The 19,368-nt window shown below is 40.8% G+C and overlaps 1 protein-coding gene across 5 annotated transcripts in view; it reads right to left on the bottom strand.

The window, feature by feature from the left end:
• Nucleotides 1–650: 650 nt before the first annotated feature.
• The window catches only part of shroom2a (shroom family member 2a), a 36,984-nt gene continuing 18,266 nt past the window's right edge, over nucleotides 651–19,368 (bottom strand). For 2 of the 5 annotated variants that reach the window (XM_072684218.1, XM_072684219.1), the window contains exons 4-13: nucleotides 15,530–15,631; nucleotides 14,888–14,905; nucleotides 14,460–14,582; nucleotides 11,821–14,365; nucleotides 11,376–11,458; nucleotides 7,476–8,060; nucleotides 6,144–6,722; nucleotides 5,473–5,653; nucleotides 2,766–3,038; nucleotides 651–1,941 (exon numbers count right to left, since the gene is read on the bottom strand). In XM_072684218.1, coding sequence (XP_072540319.1) covers nucleotides 1,669–1,941; nucleotides 2,766–3,038; nucleotides 5,473–5,653; nucleotides 6,144–6,722; nucleotides 7,476–8,060; nucleotides 11,376–11,458; nucleotides 11,821–14,365; nucleotides 14,460–14,582; nucleotides 14,888–14,905; nucleotides 15,530–15,631 — 4,762 coding nt within the window. In that variant the 3' untranslated portion in view covers nucleotides 651–1,668. Of the gene's footprint in view, nucleotides 1,942–2,765; nucleotides 3,039–5,472; nucleotides 5,654–6,143; nucleotides 6,723–7,475; nucleotides 8,061–11,375; nucleotides 11,459–11,820; nucleotides 14,366–14,459; nucleotides 14,583–14,887; nucleotides 14,906–15,529; nucleotides 15,632–18,115; nucleotides 18,196–19,368 lie in introns of those variants that run through there. The other 3 variants (XM_072684222.1, XM_072684220.1, XM_072684221.1) reach the window with 3 other exon arrangements.

The following is a 19,368-nucleotide window of genomic DNA, read 5'->3' as shown; positions in this document are numbered from 1 at the left end:
GAGGGCACAGGACTTTTCCAAGGAGTCCATATTCGTGCAGATGTTGCTGCACAGTAGAACAGTGCACCACCACTCATATGTCTGCTAAAACATCCTTAAAAGAATGACAAAAGAGGATTCTGTTTAGCCTTTCTAGCAATTATACAAGCAGTTTTCTTGAACAAGCTGAAATCAACTGCCATTTCTCACATACTTTACAAACTGAGGAAATGGCAACCTCAAAACACCTTGCCATCTTCTTAAAGCTTTCTCCTAGCTCCTAGTGCTAGGCAGCTTCTTAGACGGTGATTGCTGATTGTTTAGAAGGTTTGAAGGATTTTAAAGGTTTGAGGAGTCAGGTTATGAGCTTTTGAAAGTTGGCCATTTCCTGACGAGGTTTGTGAGCTTTTGAGCTTATAAAGCTAATTATGGTCTGAGGAGCTTGGTACAAATGATCTGAGAACAACAATCTCTTGGGGTGCCCAAACTTTGCACTGTGCAGCTTTGCTTTTTTTTCTTCCTACTTAAATTGTATAAAAATAAATTAATACACCCATTCAAAAGGATAAAATGTCTATAACTTTAAAGCTTTTCAGGGATCACTTCATCAGTGTGTGTATAAAAATATATATAAAAAAATAAATAAAATAAAAAAAATCACAGACACAAAATTGAGCAAAAGGCAGCCAGTACTTTATAGACAAGCGTTCAGTCCTCAGCAAGCAAATCTTGTATTGCTCAGGCAAGTCTCTCAGATACTTTAAATGAAGCAATATGTTGAGGCAGCTCTAAATGTAAATGTTACACTTCAAAGTGCGGAGATACATTTCTATATTTAGGGGGAAAAAAAAAAAAAAAAAAGCATGTAGGCTAAAGGGAAAGCTTAAGCAAACGAGTAAAATACTAGCCTACCCTAGCTTTATTTACAGATTTAAAGGCCTACAATAAATTACTAAAAAACTTCATGGAATTATTTTCAGCATTACAAGTACAGGAACCAATGCTATATGAAATAATGCACCATAATAAAAATCATTTGAAAGTTAAAACCTCCTGAAGTAAGTGGAACTTCAACTTGAACAAATGAAACATAATGAGACCAATGTTACAAACATAAGCTGTAAATGGTCAAGTTAGAGTCCTATAGGTTTATGCTACTGTGGGAGAGAGGAGTAAAAAGTAGTTTGTGCTATGGGTTGAGGCAAAAAAGAATCAAAGAATCATCTTTGATTGCCCACTAGTGGTTAAACAGAGACACTGCAGAAAGAAAGACAACGTGATTAATATGTAGTGGACTGCCCTGGAACACCATACAACCAGAACCATGGTCTCAACATGGTCCATTACGGTAAGCGCTTTGAGAAATCAACTTTCTTCCAGTATTTTTTTTTAAATTCACATAATATAAAGGATTGAAAAGACCGAAGCCCAAGGAGAGTTAAACTTAGACGAGTCCTAAAACAGCCAAAAAGCGATACGGCAATGTTCACACAGTGTTCATAAATGCTGATTGAGAGAATTCTGAAAGCGCCCAGCACCATCAGGGTCTCAGCAATGGCAGAGAGTCTCATCAGAATCAGTACTTTAAATATGGCCAGAATACATTTTACTTAAAAGTCAATAGCACTTAACAATGCAAGACTTGTCAGGCTCCATCCTCCTGCAGCAGTGAGGTGAGGATCACGGTCCTCAGATGAGCATCCTCTGGTCTGGAGGTAGACTGTCCATCAGACACTTGAGCTGCTCCTCTCCGAGTTTGATCTTGTCCTCCAGTTTGCGTTGCTCAATGATGAGGGCAGACTTCATTTTAACAAAGTGCTCGTAGTCAGCTAGGCTCTCCTCTTGGAGGTAGCTGGCCAGAATGTCATAGACCAAACGCTCGCGGCGGTCCAGGTTCTCCTTCAGCTCCTTGGCGTCCTCGTGCTGGCGGATCAGCAGCTTACGCTTCTCTGTCAGTGTGCGCTGTGGAGGAGACAGAACAACAAGATGTAACTCATGCTAAGACAGATTTGCTTCTTCAGTGCTCATATATGAGCTCATACAATATATATGAATAGAAGTTTACCAATTAGCATTACTGCAGGTACAAACTGCAGGCCTAAATCACATTCGTCATAAACTGAGCGTCTGTCACTACACTGTTAATATGAAGACCAGTCAAAGCTTTAGATGAATTGTACTCCTGCTTTTCCCAGCTATGCACTTCTGTTAATTTTAGTAGATCATGACACAAAGCATCTGGAATAAAATAAGCAAGTCTGCTTGAAATAACGTAGCAACACCTAGCTTAAGGCAATGTGTGATAATTTAGCAATGTAGTGTACATTACGCTACACTAGCCACATATTAGGTCCAGTGCATGGTACAATGATGTTCATTAGAGTTACAAAATAAAAATTAATTCAAAAACTTCACTGCCAAATAAAAAGGTTTTCCATATTCTTTCCAAATGATATTCTGCATTTTCTGCATTGCGCACAAAAACTGTATTTTGCTTGCTGTGGAAAGAGCCAAAACAGTAAAGGAATAACACAACCATCACTTTTAAGTGTTGGAGTTAGGCTGCCTCTACACCAACTTCATGTTTCATTAATCCATTGTCGTGTGAATTGAACTTAAGTGTTTTTAGAGCGAGTCTTTATGCATTAGCAGTCATCGATCTGATGCCCTGATATGCTCTTGTTTCTCAAGGCCAGCATGTAAGCGCAGCATTAGATCAATTTACATTACATGCCAAGTTATCAGCAAATTCAATCCAGTCTGTTATTTGTATTCTGTATCCTCACCCTCTCCTCCACTGAGGCATCCTCCTCAAGGCTGTTGAGGGCGTTCTCCACTCTGGCCAGACGTCCAGACAGAGACAACAGCAGACTGACCACTTTGTCCAGGTCCCCCACAAACATGCGGAACTTTTCCAGTTCGTTTGGTTTGCAGACGGCCTGCACGGTAACCTCCACCTCTTCTCCCAGGGCGTTGTTGTCCTGCATGTCCTCTTGTAGACTCTCCCGAGCCTCCCGTAACACCTGCAGCTTCTTGCTAAGGCTCTCAATCAGCTCATGCTGCAAAAAGGAGAGAGCAAAGTTACTGGAGTGCATTTCTTGTATACTCTACATCATTATAACCTAGAACGAAATATAACCTAAAAAAGGCTGAAACAGAAATTTATAGGCATGTCACAATAAACTGTCCAAGAAATAATTGTGCTAAACAATATTTATTTTAAGAGCATTAAGATAAGATAAGATAGTCCTTTATTAGTCCCGCAGTGGGGAAATTCCCAAAAACTTTATATGAGTGGCATTATATGCCACTCATATAATGATAAAATAAATCATAATAATCCAATTACATCCTTTAAAAGAATAATGAACTTTTCATAATTAAGAATATTCAGAATATATAAGAATTGTAATATAAAATGTTTAAATATCGTAAAAACAATAAAATAAAAAATAAAACCAATGCTTTAAACAAAGACGACATATCGGCTTGTTCACGTTGTTAAGCTCTGATCGCTCACTGCTTAAAGACAAAATACCATGGATCAAATCAGCAAAAAAAAAAACAAAAAAAAACACAAAGGGAGACAAACTTTCCACTGAAACATCAGAGTAATGTGTGACCATTCTCTATGTAATACCATTGTAATATAAAGACAGACCAATCACCTTTTGTCCGTTGGTGGCGGTGTTATGCTACTCATTATACAGTGATGTATAACATAAGTCTTTACCCAAAAGGCTTGCACGTTTTACACATTTTACAGTAGCTTTGGTTGAGTTTGAGACAGACATGATAAAAAAAAGAAAAAAAAGAAAGACATTTACTATCGGAATACAAATAGAAATAGATCATAAAAATACGATTTCTACATACGATTTTACAGCGTTTCTGCAGCCACGTGCGAGGTCAGGCACGGTTTGAATGACTGTGTGGAACCTTAAGGTGACGCTTTTGGGTTTCACAACAGATGCAACACGCACATGTTGCGAGGTGGCTTTAGTTTGTCTTGCATTGGAATACAAGCTACAAATCTTATATATCGCTTGAATATAAAGATGTCGCCGTTTACTCTCAGAATCCTCTTGTCTGCTCTCTGCTGGAGGCGAGGATAACAGAACAGAGCGACTTGCTAATCAATATCTCTGATAAAATACACACAAGTAAACACAATGGCCAATATCGTTGCACATTTTTGCTACTCCCCTGACAGAACCAGCTAAATATTTAAAAAAAACAACAAAAAAAAAGACACCACATTTCTGGAATGACAGAGAAAGCTTTTTCAAATACATGGCTCATTTACTTCCAATGAACTTCATACAGTTTCCCAGAATCAGTTTTTCACAGGCCCGTACTGACATGCTGGGATCAATCAGTTTTCACTCATATTATTCCACTTTCTCAGGTTACTTTGTTTCAAAATAGCGTCACTGCAAAACCTGTAACAGCTGCCTAAGCACCACCTTAAGCAGCAAGCAAGGACAGAGAGGCTTAATGTAGTAGAGTTCCCAACTAGGTACAATGTTGAGAGTACATTTATTTATATATAAAAAAGAAATGTGAAAAAGTGTAATACATCAATGAATTTCTTTCTATTTTTCTCCATTAGTCGCATAATCACGGTCATGCTAGAACAGGGTCTGCTGTGTGTCATTTTGCCTACATTAAAAAAGGCGGCATTTCATTCCAGCCACTTCTATGCATTGAACGCACAGAAGAAATGGAGGACAGAGTTAAATTGTTTACAAGTTTATTACTTCTTGTTTTTAACATGATTTATGATTATCTACCCCTTCTCCCAGATGTACTCAGTCTGCCAGGACAGTTGATAAGACGGATCTAGAGTAACATTGCTAAATCCAGAATTTAGCTTGTTACCTCTGAGAGGTTCTGTTATCTTATCTTGGTACAAACATATATATACATATATACATAAATACATACATCTTAGTATATTTGCACCATAAATATAACAAAAAGTTACGTAAACAAGTTTTTTAAAAAAAAGGTTAAACGGACAGACCTCATGTAAACATTTTTTTTTACAGAGTTATAGTCCTATTATGCCTTCAAACCGGACGGTAACGCAAAGGGTAAGATCAAACAAGTTTATTTTAATTTTTTTTTTATATAGGTGGTATGGTATATACATCTGTCATACCATGCTATTCCACATAAATTTGTCTGCATAAGAATGAAAATCTGGATGCATTCTGAGTAGGTCGAGACATGTTTTGTTAGCAATGTTAGCCTAGCATCTCCTGCGCTAAACAAACAAAACAAAACAAAAAAAAAGCAACTTTAGATACCACATCTTGGCCGATTGACTTCATCTGGGGCAACTGATGAATCATGTAAATTTGATTTTTACTAAACTATTCCCTTTATGTCTGAGGGGGTAGTGACTTTAAAAACTGGAAAAAATAGAATAAAAGGAAATATTTAAAAATTGGAAGCCACTGCAATTGAAGTTGGGAGACAGGGCACTACCTTCTTGTTGGCAAGTTCACTGTCGTTGTCCTCTTCAAGCTCTTCCTCTGAGTCAAGCTCCACAATCTGCTCCTGCATGTCCTTCATTTTAATCAGTAGCTCAGCTTTGGGAGCTGAGGTGCTGTAATAAGCTGAGCTGGTCACCAGAGCTGCCACTGATGCCACAGGGTCATCCTCCCTCCTGAGGAATCAGAAATATAAAGAATGAATGAATGAATGAATGAATGAATAAATATGAATATGCTTCTAAAGGACATAATCTACTTCTCAGGAGATCATCTTTTGTGAACATGTTTTTCTAAAGTGCAGGTAAAAAGGTAAAAATACTAAGGAACTGTCATTTAGGTTTTAACCAGCAGGGGGCCACAGTTTAGAAACATTCATTGTTAACATGGATATACCATATAGCATGCATGCATAATAACTCTGGAGGATGTTGTATACCATCAAATGCCAATAAAAACATTCCCTAAATTAAATTCTCAGCTGTTTGCAGTCTGAAAAAGCTCAAAATATTTTCCGTTCTGCCAGGTCTGCACAATATGTGCCCATGTAGGTTTTGTATGTCTGCATGTGTTTGTTGCAAACACCCATATGGCATACAATAAAAATCTGATTACCTGATGTATTGTATGGAATATGGCTGGGGGATGGATGGAAATAGGACTGACCTGTCCTCAGAGCTGCGTGACGAGGCTTGCTTGGGCACAACTTTTCTGCGCTGGTGAGCTTCCTCCATCAGTTGCTCTCCTTGGGGGAAAATTCCTTCCATCAGGTCCATAGTGGTCCTCATTTTACTCTGGTCTAAAATGTCAGCCAGAGACCTATCTTTGTCAATAATGTCCCTGGCCAGTACCTCCCTTTTCTCATCCTCCTCAGAATGGATGGAGGCACTAAAGCCAGCTGAGGAGACTCCGTTACTGTTCTGATCGACATTCTGGCCTCTCTGCAGGCATTGTTGATCCTGGGGCTCTGCAGCAACGTTGTGAGGTTCTTGTTCCTTCTGATTGCCCATAGCAGTGTCTCCTACTTCGGGCTCCTGGTCTCTTTGGCGTGTATATGTGCAGAACGGAGAGGACGACTGCTCAGGGGTTGCCAAGCAAGAGAGAGATGAGACTGTAGACCCGTGGGAGCTGGAAAGGTTATCGTTGCTTGGGTGAAGGTACTGTCGACTTTCTTTCCCTGTGTTACTTTCAGTGCGGACAATCTTGATGGGCACTTTTTTCACTGTGGTGTTGTCATCAGTCACCCTGTCCACCCAAAAGCAGAATAAACATTGAGAAGGTCAAGTTTATTCAGACAAACAAAGCACACTAGCTGCTTGCCATCAAACATGCAGACCGCAATACAAAAAACATCCTGGAAAATATGACTTTTTCGAAACAATATTACTTTCATGAGTCAACTGGAAACGAAACATCAACTATTTGGGGAAAAAAGCTTTCAAAAATTGAGTTGTATACACAGAAAAACCACAGTCTTAGAATTTCAAATAGCGACTGCAGTTACAGTGAGCATATCCATACACGCCGGCTGATTAAAAGTCATATGACATGACCGGTTTTTTTTCCCCCATGCCCAACATAATGGCATACTCCGACCTCTGGACTCCTCCCCATGAAAGGATTTCTGGGAACTAGAAAGTGCTGCACAAAAATACTTCTGCTCAGCAAAAGAAAACAGACAGTGCAAGAGAGATTCTCAAAACCTTGTATACTACTTTTCTTTTCTGGAGTCTAGTAGTGATTCACATTTGCTGAATTTAAACTACTGAAGCATTCAGTAGGCAGAAGCATATGAATAAGTCTCTTGTACAGGACTGAATATAATAAGGAGAGCAGTGTCATTAAATTACTGGGCTGAAACATGGGACAGTTTCCAGTGATCATTTTAAGTAACAGAAGTAAAAGCTAAGCTGTGGTCTGCCAGTGGAAAAAGCACCAACTCTGCACTATGCTTAAAAAAAAAACAAAACCGTAAACAAATCTGGAAATAAATCTTACCTTCCTGCAGCTTCATCTTGAAGAGAGATGGACACCGGGGGTTTGTCAGTCAGTCTCTGGGGAGCAAACTGTGGCGACGGAGAGCGCTGCCCGTCCATGGTGGGCCGGGACAGGTCAGTGGCTTGTTGGACAGGCGGAGCAGGAGGGGAGGGAGGGGAGGGAGGGGCAAGAGGTGCGATCTCCAGTTGTTGCTCCTCCTCCCTTTCTGAAACTCCGTTATCCTCTAGGTCTTTCCAGAAAACCTGGGTGGGGACAGGGGTGGGGGTGGTGTCGCTAACAGGAGAGTAAGAAGTGGTTCCACCCTGAGAGTTTGAGAAAGAAGGCGTAGTCTCAAGGCATTTGTACTTGTCCAGACGGGGCAGGGGAGGTCTCTGAGAAATCGAGCCCTTGCTTTTGGTGACGAAGGAGGGTTCAGGGAGGATGCTGTGGTCAGGCAAGTAGGAGGAAAGGCCAGCAGGGTTGGGAGGAGATTTATGATGGGCTGGCAGAGGGCCTGAGAGGTTTCTCTTCGGGTCTCCTTCAACTGAAAGTGATGGTGGTGGGTTCTGCTTAGATGCTAAGTCGCTGTATTCTCCTTCATTTAACCTGAGGAGTAAGACATACAAGACAGTTCTGTACTTGCTCAGGGCAGAGTCAAATGCCCGTGCTGGCTCTGCATTCAGCCAGTCACACACACACACATCAAAGGGTGAAACTGTGAATGCTTTTGTCATTTGTAGTGCACAAAGCGCCACTGTGTTGTGTAAATCGATAGGAGAGCACACATTTCTCCCACATTTCACCATCTCTCCATGGTAACTCTCAGGCTGGCTGTCATACTCTGCATATTTCTGTTCCCACAAGCCTGTCATGCTCTGGATAATGAATGCTCTTTCCCTTGCAGTCTCCAGCCAAGAGAATGCTTCTCCCACTTCTCTTCAATTGTTTTGGCCCTTTTTCTGTCACTGTTTTTAGATTTATAAGTAGTAGCAGCAGAGAAGGACACTTTACAAATTGTGTAGAAGTGTTTTGTGAAGGAACAGAAGATCAGAGAGGCCTAAATTATTCTTACTAAATACATTAAATTAACTTTCCCTGCTTGGTATAAATTGTAGTAGAAATAAGAAATAAATGAATTTTGAAGACTGCATGGATTGACAAATGTCAAGGAAAAGCAATCAAATTCAGAAATATTACAGTTTATACCACTGTGCCCACTAGTTCACTTTCTGAAAGGCTTTTTGAAATAAGATTCAAGGCAACCGTAACTACCATAATGCACAAAGACGGCTTATCCACAATTTATTTTTTCATAAAGTTCAAGTACCTGTCAGGCACAAAGAACCAGCTGCCGTACTCCATAGATAGAGATGAAGTGGGATTTTGACTGAAGGATAGAAAAGAAAGGAACAAGAAGGAAAAAGAATACAGGAAAGAGGCAATGAAACAGAAGCGATGGGAGTTAGTACATGCAGAAACGTATACAATAAATAAATAAATAAAATGCCAGAGCTATTAACATGCCAAAGCTCACTACGCTACTTAACTACTTCAACACTTTACATGCATCGAGCAGAATACATGTATTTATCGCCAACATGCATGAGTTTTCCCCATTTAGTGTCAACAGTCTGTAATCACAGAGTCCACAAAGTCAGGAAAAAACACAAACCATTAATCACTCTGGTCAATGCATAATTCTCACCTTCTAATAAGAACCTCATAGAAAATAAACATTTTAGTGTAGTCCTACAATCACTCACAAGTTTAATGTAGGCATTACTTAATCTTCACTGCCTTTACTCCATAGCAACTCAGTATCAACAGCAATCTCCACCTTCTCCCTTTAAACAAGCAAACGATCCCAAAGAAAAAGACGTACTGCTTACTACTAAACTTGAGAAGGTAAGAAAATAAAAGCTGACAATCCAAATGAATTTAAACCTACGGATTAAGACCAGGAATCAAACTCTACTCACCATGGCCGACTGGGTAATCTCATAGTACAGAAAGGTCTGCACACATCTGAGTGTCTGCTGTGACAGGTGCTTCCTGGAGCACTGTATGTGTAAGCTCACCTGGGTGGGGCTGCTGGCTCTACCCTGGATTTACTTAACACTAGCTTTTGTCATGCAAGTTAAGTCATATTCTACAGTGAAGTCAACGTCGACAGGCTAACTAGACACTTAACACCTTTGCGCGAGTTTCACTGCAAAGTCCTTTCTGTTTCACCAAGAACAAAAAGGCAAAACTACATGTAGTTCAGAAAACTGTCAAAGACATTTGTGATTCTAGGACACAAATGTTAGTTTAATAATAAAAAAAGGAGTATGAGAACAATGAGTCATTTATATCCAACAATATTTACTGTGTGCCTCACTACCTGGTAGAAGTCACAGGTGAATATGAGAAGTTAATTTAACCTGCTTACTGTTTAGCTTCAAAGCTACTTGTGGACGGTCTCGACAGTAAACATGCTCTTCACAACACCTTAATTACAGACAGGAGAAGACATGAGCATTTTATAGGGTGCAATTTAACAAGCTTTAGATGATGGATGCAGGGTTTAGTGGGCAACATGCTCATTAAAGTGAACCACCCCTTACTTTTACCCAAAAGGAGATAGAAAGAATGAAGAAGGCCTGCAAGTACAACATATGTAGAATGAAAGAGAAGAAATGAAGATGCCTGCAAGGTCATCTGATTCATTACACACAAGCAACAGTTACAACCATTACATAATACACCTCATAAATTTCTCTGATGTGACAGCATTTATTTTACTTGTCAGTGACTGACTAAATTAGATCAAAATAACAGAGCAAGTGACACCAACTGTCATCAGTTGTCACCAGCCTATCAATGAGACACACTCCCTAGGACTCTTTGCCAGGAACGTTTACATAAATCAATTAGCTACCAAAAACAATGGCAAAAAAAGAGAGATGGTACACATCCGTATAAGCTCTTAAGGGCTTCTGGTTCTACTTTAGCAAGTGAAGAAATATACAAGACATCACAGCATTGAGACTCAACTCCTCAGACAGTACAGCAATACAGTCATACCAAGCCTGTACTGGCTCAGTTATGTGCAAGGTTAATGCATTAACCCAGCGCAGAGCTACACAAAAGCCTTCTATTTCCTACATGGTATCACATGGTTTTGATATCCAGATGGTTTTGTATGGTGGCTGAAGCTTCAGACTTCATCAAATTAAACATTTAAAAGCTTTTCAGTTTGGCATAAAATAAATACTCCTTTTCAGATGGACCTGGCTTTCTCTTTATTGACTCGAAGAGGCAAAATGCAACATTTTCCCAGAGGAGACAAAACTATTTACAGAAATCAATTCATTATTCCTAAATGTAAAAAGCAGACTCAAATCATCTTGACAACACGTACAAAAACATACGGTACGGCAGCACTGTATCTTTGACTGGTAAAACACCACCGAAAGTGGAACATTTCCTTAACTCCGTTTCCAACCGGCACTTCAAAAATATTCTCGGAATTAAATCGGTCAACACTCAAATGCCTACATCTCAGTGATCTCCTCACCACATAAACCCCAGTCACTAGGGATGGTTGTGTTGTCACAGCTGGGTCAAGGCCATACTATAGTCAGGCTTGTGGTGTCCACAAAGGGACTACTGTTCCTCTCTGACCAAGCTAGCACTGAATGAATTGCCTAACAGCAGAGGTCATTGTACTGGCCCAGTTTCACAAAGACAGCAACGCCATGCAAGTTAGACCTATTACCATTAACTTTGTTTACATTTTAAAAGCACATGTGGATAACTTTGATGTCAACTTCCATTAGGGCCTCTTGGCCATTCCTAATAGCGCTGGATATTTTATTTATTTAGTTATTTATGTGGAACAAAAAGTGGAACAAATACAAATAATACCCCACAACTTACCTTGAGCTAGAGTGTTCATGATCAGAGAGCTTTCTCTCAGGTGGAGGGTACTCAGCTGACTTCCTTCCTTGTACCTGGATGTTCTAGGAAAAACACAGCACATACAGCTTAACTTTAACAATACATGTTCTACAACCGAAGGTATGCATCAACACATGCTCTTGCCTCATATTAAATGATGTAACAATTCAAGTTACAACTTTAATGTGTGGTGTGCTTCTCATTGTCTGAGGGTGTGACTTTGTGTGTAGACATGGATTAATGTTTGACCAATGTCCTGCCTTTATTCTCACATTACTCATTTAGCAAACTGGTCTGAACAAGGGCAAAAGCTAAAGAGCGTTCCAAAAAACAACAACTGTAAATCTGCACATATCTGACAAACAAGAACACATGGGTGTGTGAATGTATTTTTAGTAATTATGTCAAAAATAAGAACACTAACCTGCCCATAGAAGTCATCAGAAGGAGAAGATCGTGACCTTTCATGAAAACAAGAGGGCTTATTTCGGTCCTCCACCCCAGAATCAAGGATGTTATCTGCTGAGTGGTACCTTCCAGATGTCATTTGTTCCACTGCTTTTCTCTGTGTCTTCCACGTGGCTTCATATTCTGCGAAAGTGCCCAGTCTTTGCAAGGAGTTCGGGCCATCTTGGTCTTCATTCGGGATGTTCTCAGTAGTTGTTGCCTTAGCACTGATATCATTCATGGGGGTATCATTTCTTGCAGCTTGAGGTTTTCCTCCAGGCTTACTTAGCCTGTGGTCGTCAGATACTTGTGGATTTTGCTTTGGCATGGGCTTAGGGTAGGCAGGTTTTCCTTTTGCCTCAAAGAATGTTCGCCTACTGACTAAAGACACAGTATTATCTAGGGCAGTTGGCTCCTCATCAACACCCATTTCATTAATTTTATCAGGCTCAGAGAATGACCGTACTTTCTTTTCTACTGGAAACCGTTTTCGGCCACATATGCGTGTCACCTGGTTACCCCCTGAAGCAGCTTTGCTTGATGGGACCTCAGAGACACTTGGTAGGGAGGGTGTATCCTTCCGAACAGATGATAGAACTGAAGCTCCTGGGTGCTCTAGTAGCACTGGCTCCAAGTCTCTCCTTCTAAAAGAAGTAGCTTTAAGGACTCGTGCCTGAGCCTCCTTTAGATGATCCTTATAGGCGCTAGTGAATGCACCATCAGTGGACGAAGGGCAGTTTTCTGTGGACTTCCAGAAAGCAGATTCTTCCTCTGTCTCAACTGACCCACTCAAGGTTGCTGCACTTCGACTCTTCTGGAGCTGAGCTCTCCTTATCTGGATTTCATTTCTCAATGTGGTGGCAAAGCGATCACTACGTCGCACCTGCCTACCTGTTTGGGGATCAATGGACTCCTGTTGTGAACTTCCACTTTCCATCTCATCTTGGTTATCAGTCAGTTGACTGCTCTCTTGGGAAAGTGAATGCAACAAAGGGGTTTTTTGGGGGCATATCGATGTATCACTTTTAGTCAGCAAATGTTCTTGGGAAGGTTCTCTCAACTGGACATGCGCAGCAATTCCTCCCTGCTCACTTACAAAATGGGTGTCTGGATGTGTTACAACATTTTGCTTTTGGATTCCTCTAACCTCTGATGTTTTAGCTGCTGCATCATCACTGACTGCTGTGTATGCCCGATGCTGGCTGTCAACTTGCTGCCTGTAATATCCATTGCTGTCTTTGTTATTTGGGAGGTGAGGTGGTAGTTGAGGTGTGCTATACTTGTCTTTATGTAGCCCTTGAGAGCTTAAGAAAGTTCTGTTCTCTCCACTGTGAGGTCCGTCTGTAGCATTAGCCTTCCAATCTTCTACTCTCACTAAGGATGCCTGCGACAACCCCTGATGGTGTTGTCGAGATGTGACACAGTAATATCTGGAGTTCTGCATGTCAGAGTTTTGGTCGATTGTGGTGCTTGACAGTGAAGCAACAGGCCTCCTAATCTGGTTCAGGCTATAGTGCTGAGCATGGCTGTTGGTGGGTAACTCTTGCATACTGCTATAACCGCTGCTAATGTTCTGAGGCTTAGGTGCAGATGAGGTTCTGGCTGGAGCACGGAAAGTGCTTTCATCGCTGTACTGCCGTTGATGGTAGGGCAACTGGGAGTAAGAAGGATGCCCTACTCTGACATCAGTGGTGGACAGCGAGTATGTCTTGTTTGAGTTTAGATGGTCAGCTTGTTGATTATAGCTCTCAGCCTGTATATATGGATTAAGCGCATCACCTTTGGGTGGAGGGTTGTAGTTTTGACAAGATTCAAGACCTGACTCGTTGGCATGGTAAGTTCTTTGAGTACCTTCAGAGACCTCTGATGCTTTTTCTAGTCCTTTCACCTGAAGCTTTGGCTGAACATGAACCCCAGGACCTTCTGGGTAGGTGGGAACGAGACCCTTTTCATGTACCTTGGTAGCAGCAAAACTATCACTGCGAGCTGGAGGTGCAGGTGGTGGAGGTGAGGGTGCCATAGTCTTCTTTGTGTCTGGAATATGCCAAACAGGTCCAGCACTGGACCTTCCAGAACTAGAATGGCGGTAGCCTGGCTGCTCCTCTGTTCTTGGACTTTCCCGGCCATTGGTCCCTGAAGGTAGCTGCAGGTATCCAATCCTGTCATCATGTCGCATGCTCTCACTTATACTCTGACTGTGCCTGCCATTGTTAGGCCTATTTCCAGAGTCCCACTGGTTTACTTTGTACAACATATTCTCTGTGGAAGCAGTGTTGCTTTTGGACAGCGTATAATCTGGCGTCCCTGAGCTTGTTGAAAAAGAGCTATAGGCAGAGTCTCTTTTTCCTCCTCCTAAATGTTCAACGCTATTTGCATTAGACTTGCTTGGAGAGAGACGGCCAGGTGGATAGGGATGTGAGCCATGCTCTAAGCTGTCCATGCTGCCCAAGGAACTGAACTGGTCTGACACTCTGCGCAAATTTGTCTGGTCCCAGCCAGAAGTAAGGTCGGAGGAAAATGAACTGAAAAGAGAAAAATAAATTTTATTCATTCAACATTATATTCAATCCAACCATTTATATTAAGAATAACAAATGTTTACACAAGCTTCTCTACCTTGCATCATATCTTGTTTGCCAGACTGCCGAGGGTGTGGGCGGTGTTTTGCCAGTTTCGGACTGGTTCTCGTTGAATTTGGTGGCGTGCCAGGAGTGAGGTCTGCTCATGGATTCATTTTTCCTGAAGGGAAGAAGCAGGTAAAAACAAAATAAATAAATAAATAAAATCAACAAGCAGCCAAAATCAACTACATTTTCTATATTTCTATATCACAACATGATGTACATAATTATGGTATCAAAGGACAAAACAAAGCCCTCATCTCTAATTTGTTCAGTGGTTGACATTCAAAAGAAACAACAGAAATGTACAGTTAACAAAGCTACCAATTACTAAAACATGCTAAGAATCTTACAGGTATTTCACAGCTTCTTTAAATCCTGCTACCACAGTAGTACAGAAACAATCATGCCACTGAAACATACCCTTTAAAGCGGTTCTTTCTGCAAAGCATGCAGGACACAAATCAGAAATATATTACTATGTCAAACTCATCAAATTTTCAAAACACACACACACACACACAAAAAAAAAAAAAAAAACCTAACAAAAAAAACGAAACGAAATCACAAGGATGTGTGGCCACATGATATGGATGAAATAATAATAATGATTGTGAAATGTCTGGCAATATATTTCAATATTAAAAGGACCCTAATGTGACCGGACTAAAGATTAGTCTGCATGATTTCCAAAACTCATCAGTAACATCTAATGCTTTTCAGACAGCCCAGTGAAACATTTTTGTTTGTGATTTGTTCAAAGATTCATATTGCAGACACTTCAATATCAGAATTACGCAAGTTACACAGTTGCTGTAATGATTGAAAAACAGTGTACTTTGTACCTACCACAAACTACAATGAACAGCTAGATCAGCTACAGTTAGTTCAAATCATGAAGTTTATGTAAAAAAGAAAAAAAAAAGAAAAAAAAAAGGAATTTTTGAAAAGATGACCAATGTAATTGTACAGAAAGAAATGGAGTCATGGTGCAGATGTGACTGGACTGAATGGGATGGTTCAGGAAAAAGGATGGGTCAGCCAGTGATTACACCTATACCATACCTCATTGAACTTCGCAATATCTTCGTAAGAAAGCTCCGGGCCACATGAACGTCACTCTCTGATGGCATTTTCTGTGCTACAATATCCACCATTTTCATCCTCCTGAAGGGGGGGTTAGAAGGAGGGGAACAAAGAGACTGAATCTCTAACCTGCGGGATAGGGGCTCTAGTGCTACTCCTTTAAGTAAGACAAACAAGAATGCCTCTAACAGTGAAAGGGCACAACAATCAGGATGACCAAAATTACAAAATGACAATGCTTGCCACAGTCACAGCAAATCTATGACACACATTATTTTGCAGATAACTATATAGTTTAAAAATAACAGCCAATGCCGTGTACCTACAGCTTAATATGATTAAATGGACATCGAGGGAGCAATGTACTCAGACGTTAGCCATATGGCTCAGAGGAACAACAGCATGCCCAGCATGGCACAGGGGTTTAAGGGCCTAAAACTCTCTCACACCACTAGGTCAGCCAACATCTAACTCTTTCCAAGCTGTTGTCTGTCCCAGCCACGTTCTACAAATATGCATATACGGGACACGTCACTGGGCAAACTATGACAGGAATCACACAGGCACAGGGAGACATCTTGTGGTGGAAAAAAGAGAAAAATAAAAGCACTTTAACGACCAATTGTAGTAAAACACATAAATGCAAGTAAATATTCAAAGTTAAGTTTCTTTAGCTGTTTTTAGAAAGCTATTTTGTTAATTAATAATTTTGCTAGTGAACATGAGAAATGTGTTAAAGTATCATCAATTTGAAGAAGAGTCAGGATAAGCGGCATTTTACATTTGTTTAACCAAGGATTTAGCTGCTTTCCTTAAACCATTGGTAGAGACTAATAATATGGGGCTTGCCTGCCTGCCTGCCTGCCTCAGGCACACAAAAGCCGAAGTTGGTCCAGCAGGAAATATTTAAAATGTGGAAATGTGGATCTATATACTTTATATAGTTTCTGTGCATTTTAGTGCACAGAAACTATATAAAGTATATAGATCAGATTTTAGATAACTAGTCAATATTTAGCTTTCTCAAGGTGAGCTTTGGAAATTGTTAACAACAATCAGAGGGCCTGTTTACATCTGGTATTAACATGCCTTTTATATCCGGACAGAATGTGGATATACTTTGACTGAAATCTGTTTACACTTGTCATTAAAATACACCCCCAGCATGACCAGATGAGATCTGATTTTACTTTCCTGCGTAAAAAGCTAGAGGAGAATAAAGTGTTCTCTGAAATTATGGTGTGCCTTCTAATACTTTTGGGAGTACAGAGTTGAGGATGAGGTGGGGTGGTGATCATCCAACACCCTGACCTCACAAACACTTTTGTCACTGAATGAGCTCCTTACAGCAATGCAAATCCAAAACCTAGTAAAACGCCTTTCCTTAACAGTGGAGACAGTTACTTCAACAAAAGCAGGATAAACACTTTAATACTCTATTTCAGAAACCATGAACACGCAGGTGTCCCAATACCTTCCGTCTGTGAGCCTTGCTTTTGACTTCCCTCTGCAGGTTACTCTATAGTTTAACACTAAATATTCCACTTACACTCATCCAGTACACTTGCCTCATCGTCACAACCCCACAGTCAACTTAACTTTGTAAATGTAATATTTTTAAACTAGGTTTTCCAAAAGCAATGAGGGTTTTTCCTCAAAAAACTCTCGGTTATCTCAGTATATAACTTGAATTCTACAATTACTACAAAAATAAATAAAACATTAAACTGTCTTGAATGCAGCAACAAGTCATTAAGAAAAACTACAGAAGAGAATAAGTGACAAATTGAGGAAAAAGAAGCCCCCAAAAAATCGTTTCCCTGCTGTTCTCTTTCACTGTGCAAATGCTTCAAGTGTCTATGCGCTAGCCACACATGGCGCTAGTCATTCAGATGCTAATGTAGGTCCCTTTATTAGACGTATTGTCAGGGCTACAGCTGGTTCAGCACAGATATGCCAGAGGACTGGTTCAGTGGAGCCCAGGCAGAATGGAGGCCAAAGAGGGGGGCAAGGAAGGGAAAGTCCCCTTCCACTGTTTTCACAGTGAGACATGTTCAAAAACAAACAAATCACTTCTGAAAAGGCATCAGCCAATCCAATTCCTTCATGCAAACTATTCAGTGAGGATCAGCTCTGGCAGTCGGTGAGGGGGGGGGGGGATACCAAATTCCACAGAAAACGCAGTGGTGTATAAAGAGTTTGCTGCTACCTTTGTGCTTACAAGGGGTATCTCTGCAGATTATCAAATAGTTGAGAAGAATAACAGCCTGAAGCCTATTCACAGCTGCTTATGTGGGTCAAGGTACAGCATGGTGCCTGGTATGAAAACCAGGCCTGAATATAATGCGGGTCAGAATACACATGCAACAGGTTGCACATTGCAACGACTCCCTTCAACCACTCAAGAGGACATGCCGAGGGTACAGGTATTCTCTGTGAAATTCTGTCCCACTTTATAAAAGCCCAAGATAACAAGGTAACAGATGGTTAAATAGAAGAACAGAACAGATGTGGAACAAAGGAGGCAGAAGCAAACAACAAAACAAAATAAGTCTCTGAACTCACCAAGCGGACCCTCAAGGAAACATGAACACAAAGAGAAACATTCCTAATTAGGTTCCCAGAAAAGGAGATCCTAGTTTGTGAGTCCGGGTTTGCTGCAGTGGACTCCTCAGGCACTGCATTCCACATTCACATCAAAGACTGGGCTGAACAAAAGGTCCTCCACAGATGACCAGTGCCTGGTCAGAGCGAGAGCCTTTTAAAAACATCTGCTGTTTCCATTAGAATAATGTAGTAAAAAAAAAAAAAAAAAAGAAACGGCAGTCTTCATGAAGCTGGTTTAAATACCTGCATGAAGTCTCTGTGTGTTACGGCTAGAGCAGATCTCTACAGGACTGTGGTGGTTTTACCCCTGGAAGGATTTGGGGAGGGGGCTTTTGTCACAGCCAGTCCCCTTTAAGTAATCTAGCAGCCTCCACCTCCCCATTGGCTCAAGGATGGTATGTTAATATGCAGTTGAGCAGGCTGAACTCTGCTGTTCCATCCCCTGTTGAATGGCAGTCCAACATGTCTTCCATTACTATGGCAACATGTTAATTTTTGCAGCGTGTGTGTGTGTAAGTGTACTGGTTTCTTAAGCAGTAGTCATCAGCAATAGTAATTGTTTTTTCCCCAGATCAGCGAAAATGTCTTAATGCAGAAGGGGTACCTTACGCAACTGGGTTCTCAAAAGCACTATGTACAGAGAAAGTTTTCTATGTACTGAGCTTCTTGACACCAGTGCTGCCCTCTTCATTCTTGTGTGGGGCGCCCGTCTCAGGCAGCACCAGACTTCACCAAACATGCCCCCTGACCTCAGCCTCCCCATATGGATCAAGTGACTTGCTCGGTCAGACTGGATGTCTCAAGTTCTGACATGGGCCATCTGCTTTAAGAGCAGGTTAGTACCTTAAATAATCAACCTGCAGTGCTCCTCTTTACAGCCTCTAAAGAACCTGTAAAAACCATCAATAAGAAGAAGGCAATATCATAATAAGCGAGAAGAGCCTGACTGACAAAGTTTAGAATCTGATTAAAAACTGCCATGCCATCGAAACAAGTGGCAACATCAGATTACAGAAGAACAGCAAATAGACGAACGATCGTTTCAGACAGACAGACCAGAAGTTCCCTGTAGAGGCAGACGATATAATAATCTTTGATTTTGTGTTAAACATTATGCTTTCCTGAGAATATAATGGAGAAGTTTTTGAACATGGAACATCTTAGGCAAATTTAATATGCTTTAATTAAATGTGGTAAAAAAAACAAAAGGT

Source organism: Salminus brasiliensis, chromosome 7 (assembly GCF_030463535.1).
Source record: "Salminus brasiliensis chromosome 7, fSalBra1.hap2, whole genome shotgun sequence".
Lineage (NCBI taxonomy): Eukaryota > Metazoa > Chordata > Actinopteri > Characiformes > Bryconidae > Salminus > Salminus brasiliensis.
Note: the sequence above shows the minus strand (reverse complement) of the source record. Positions and strands in the feature narration are given on the sequence as shown.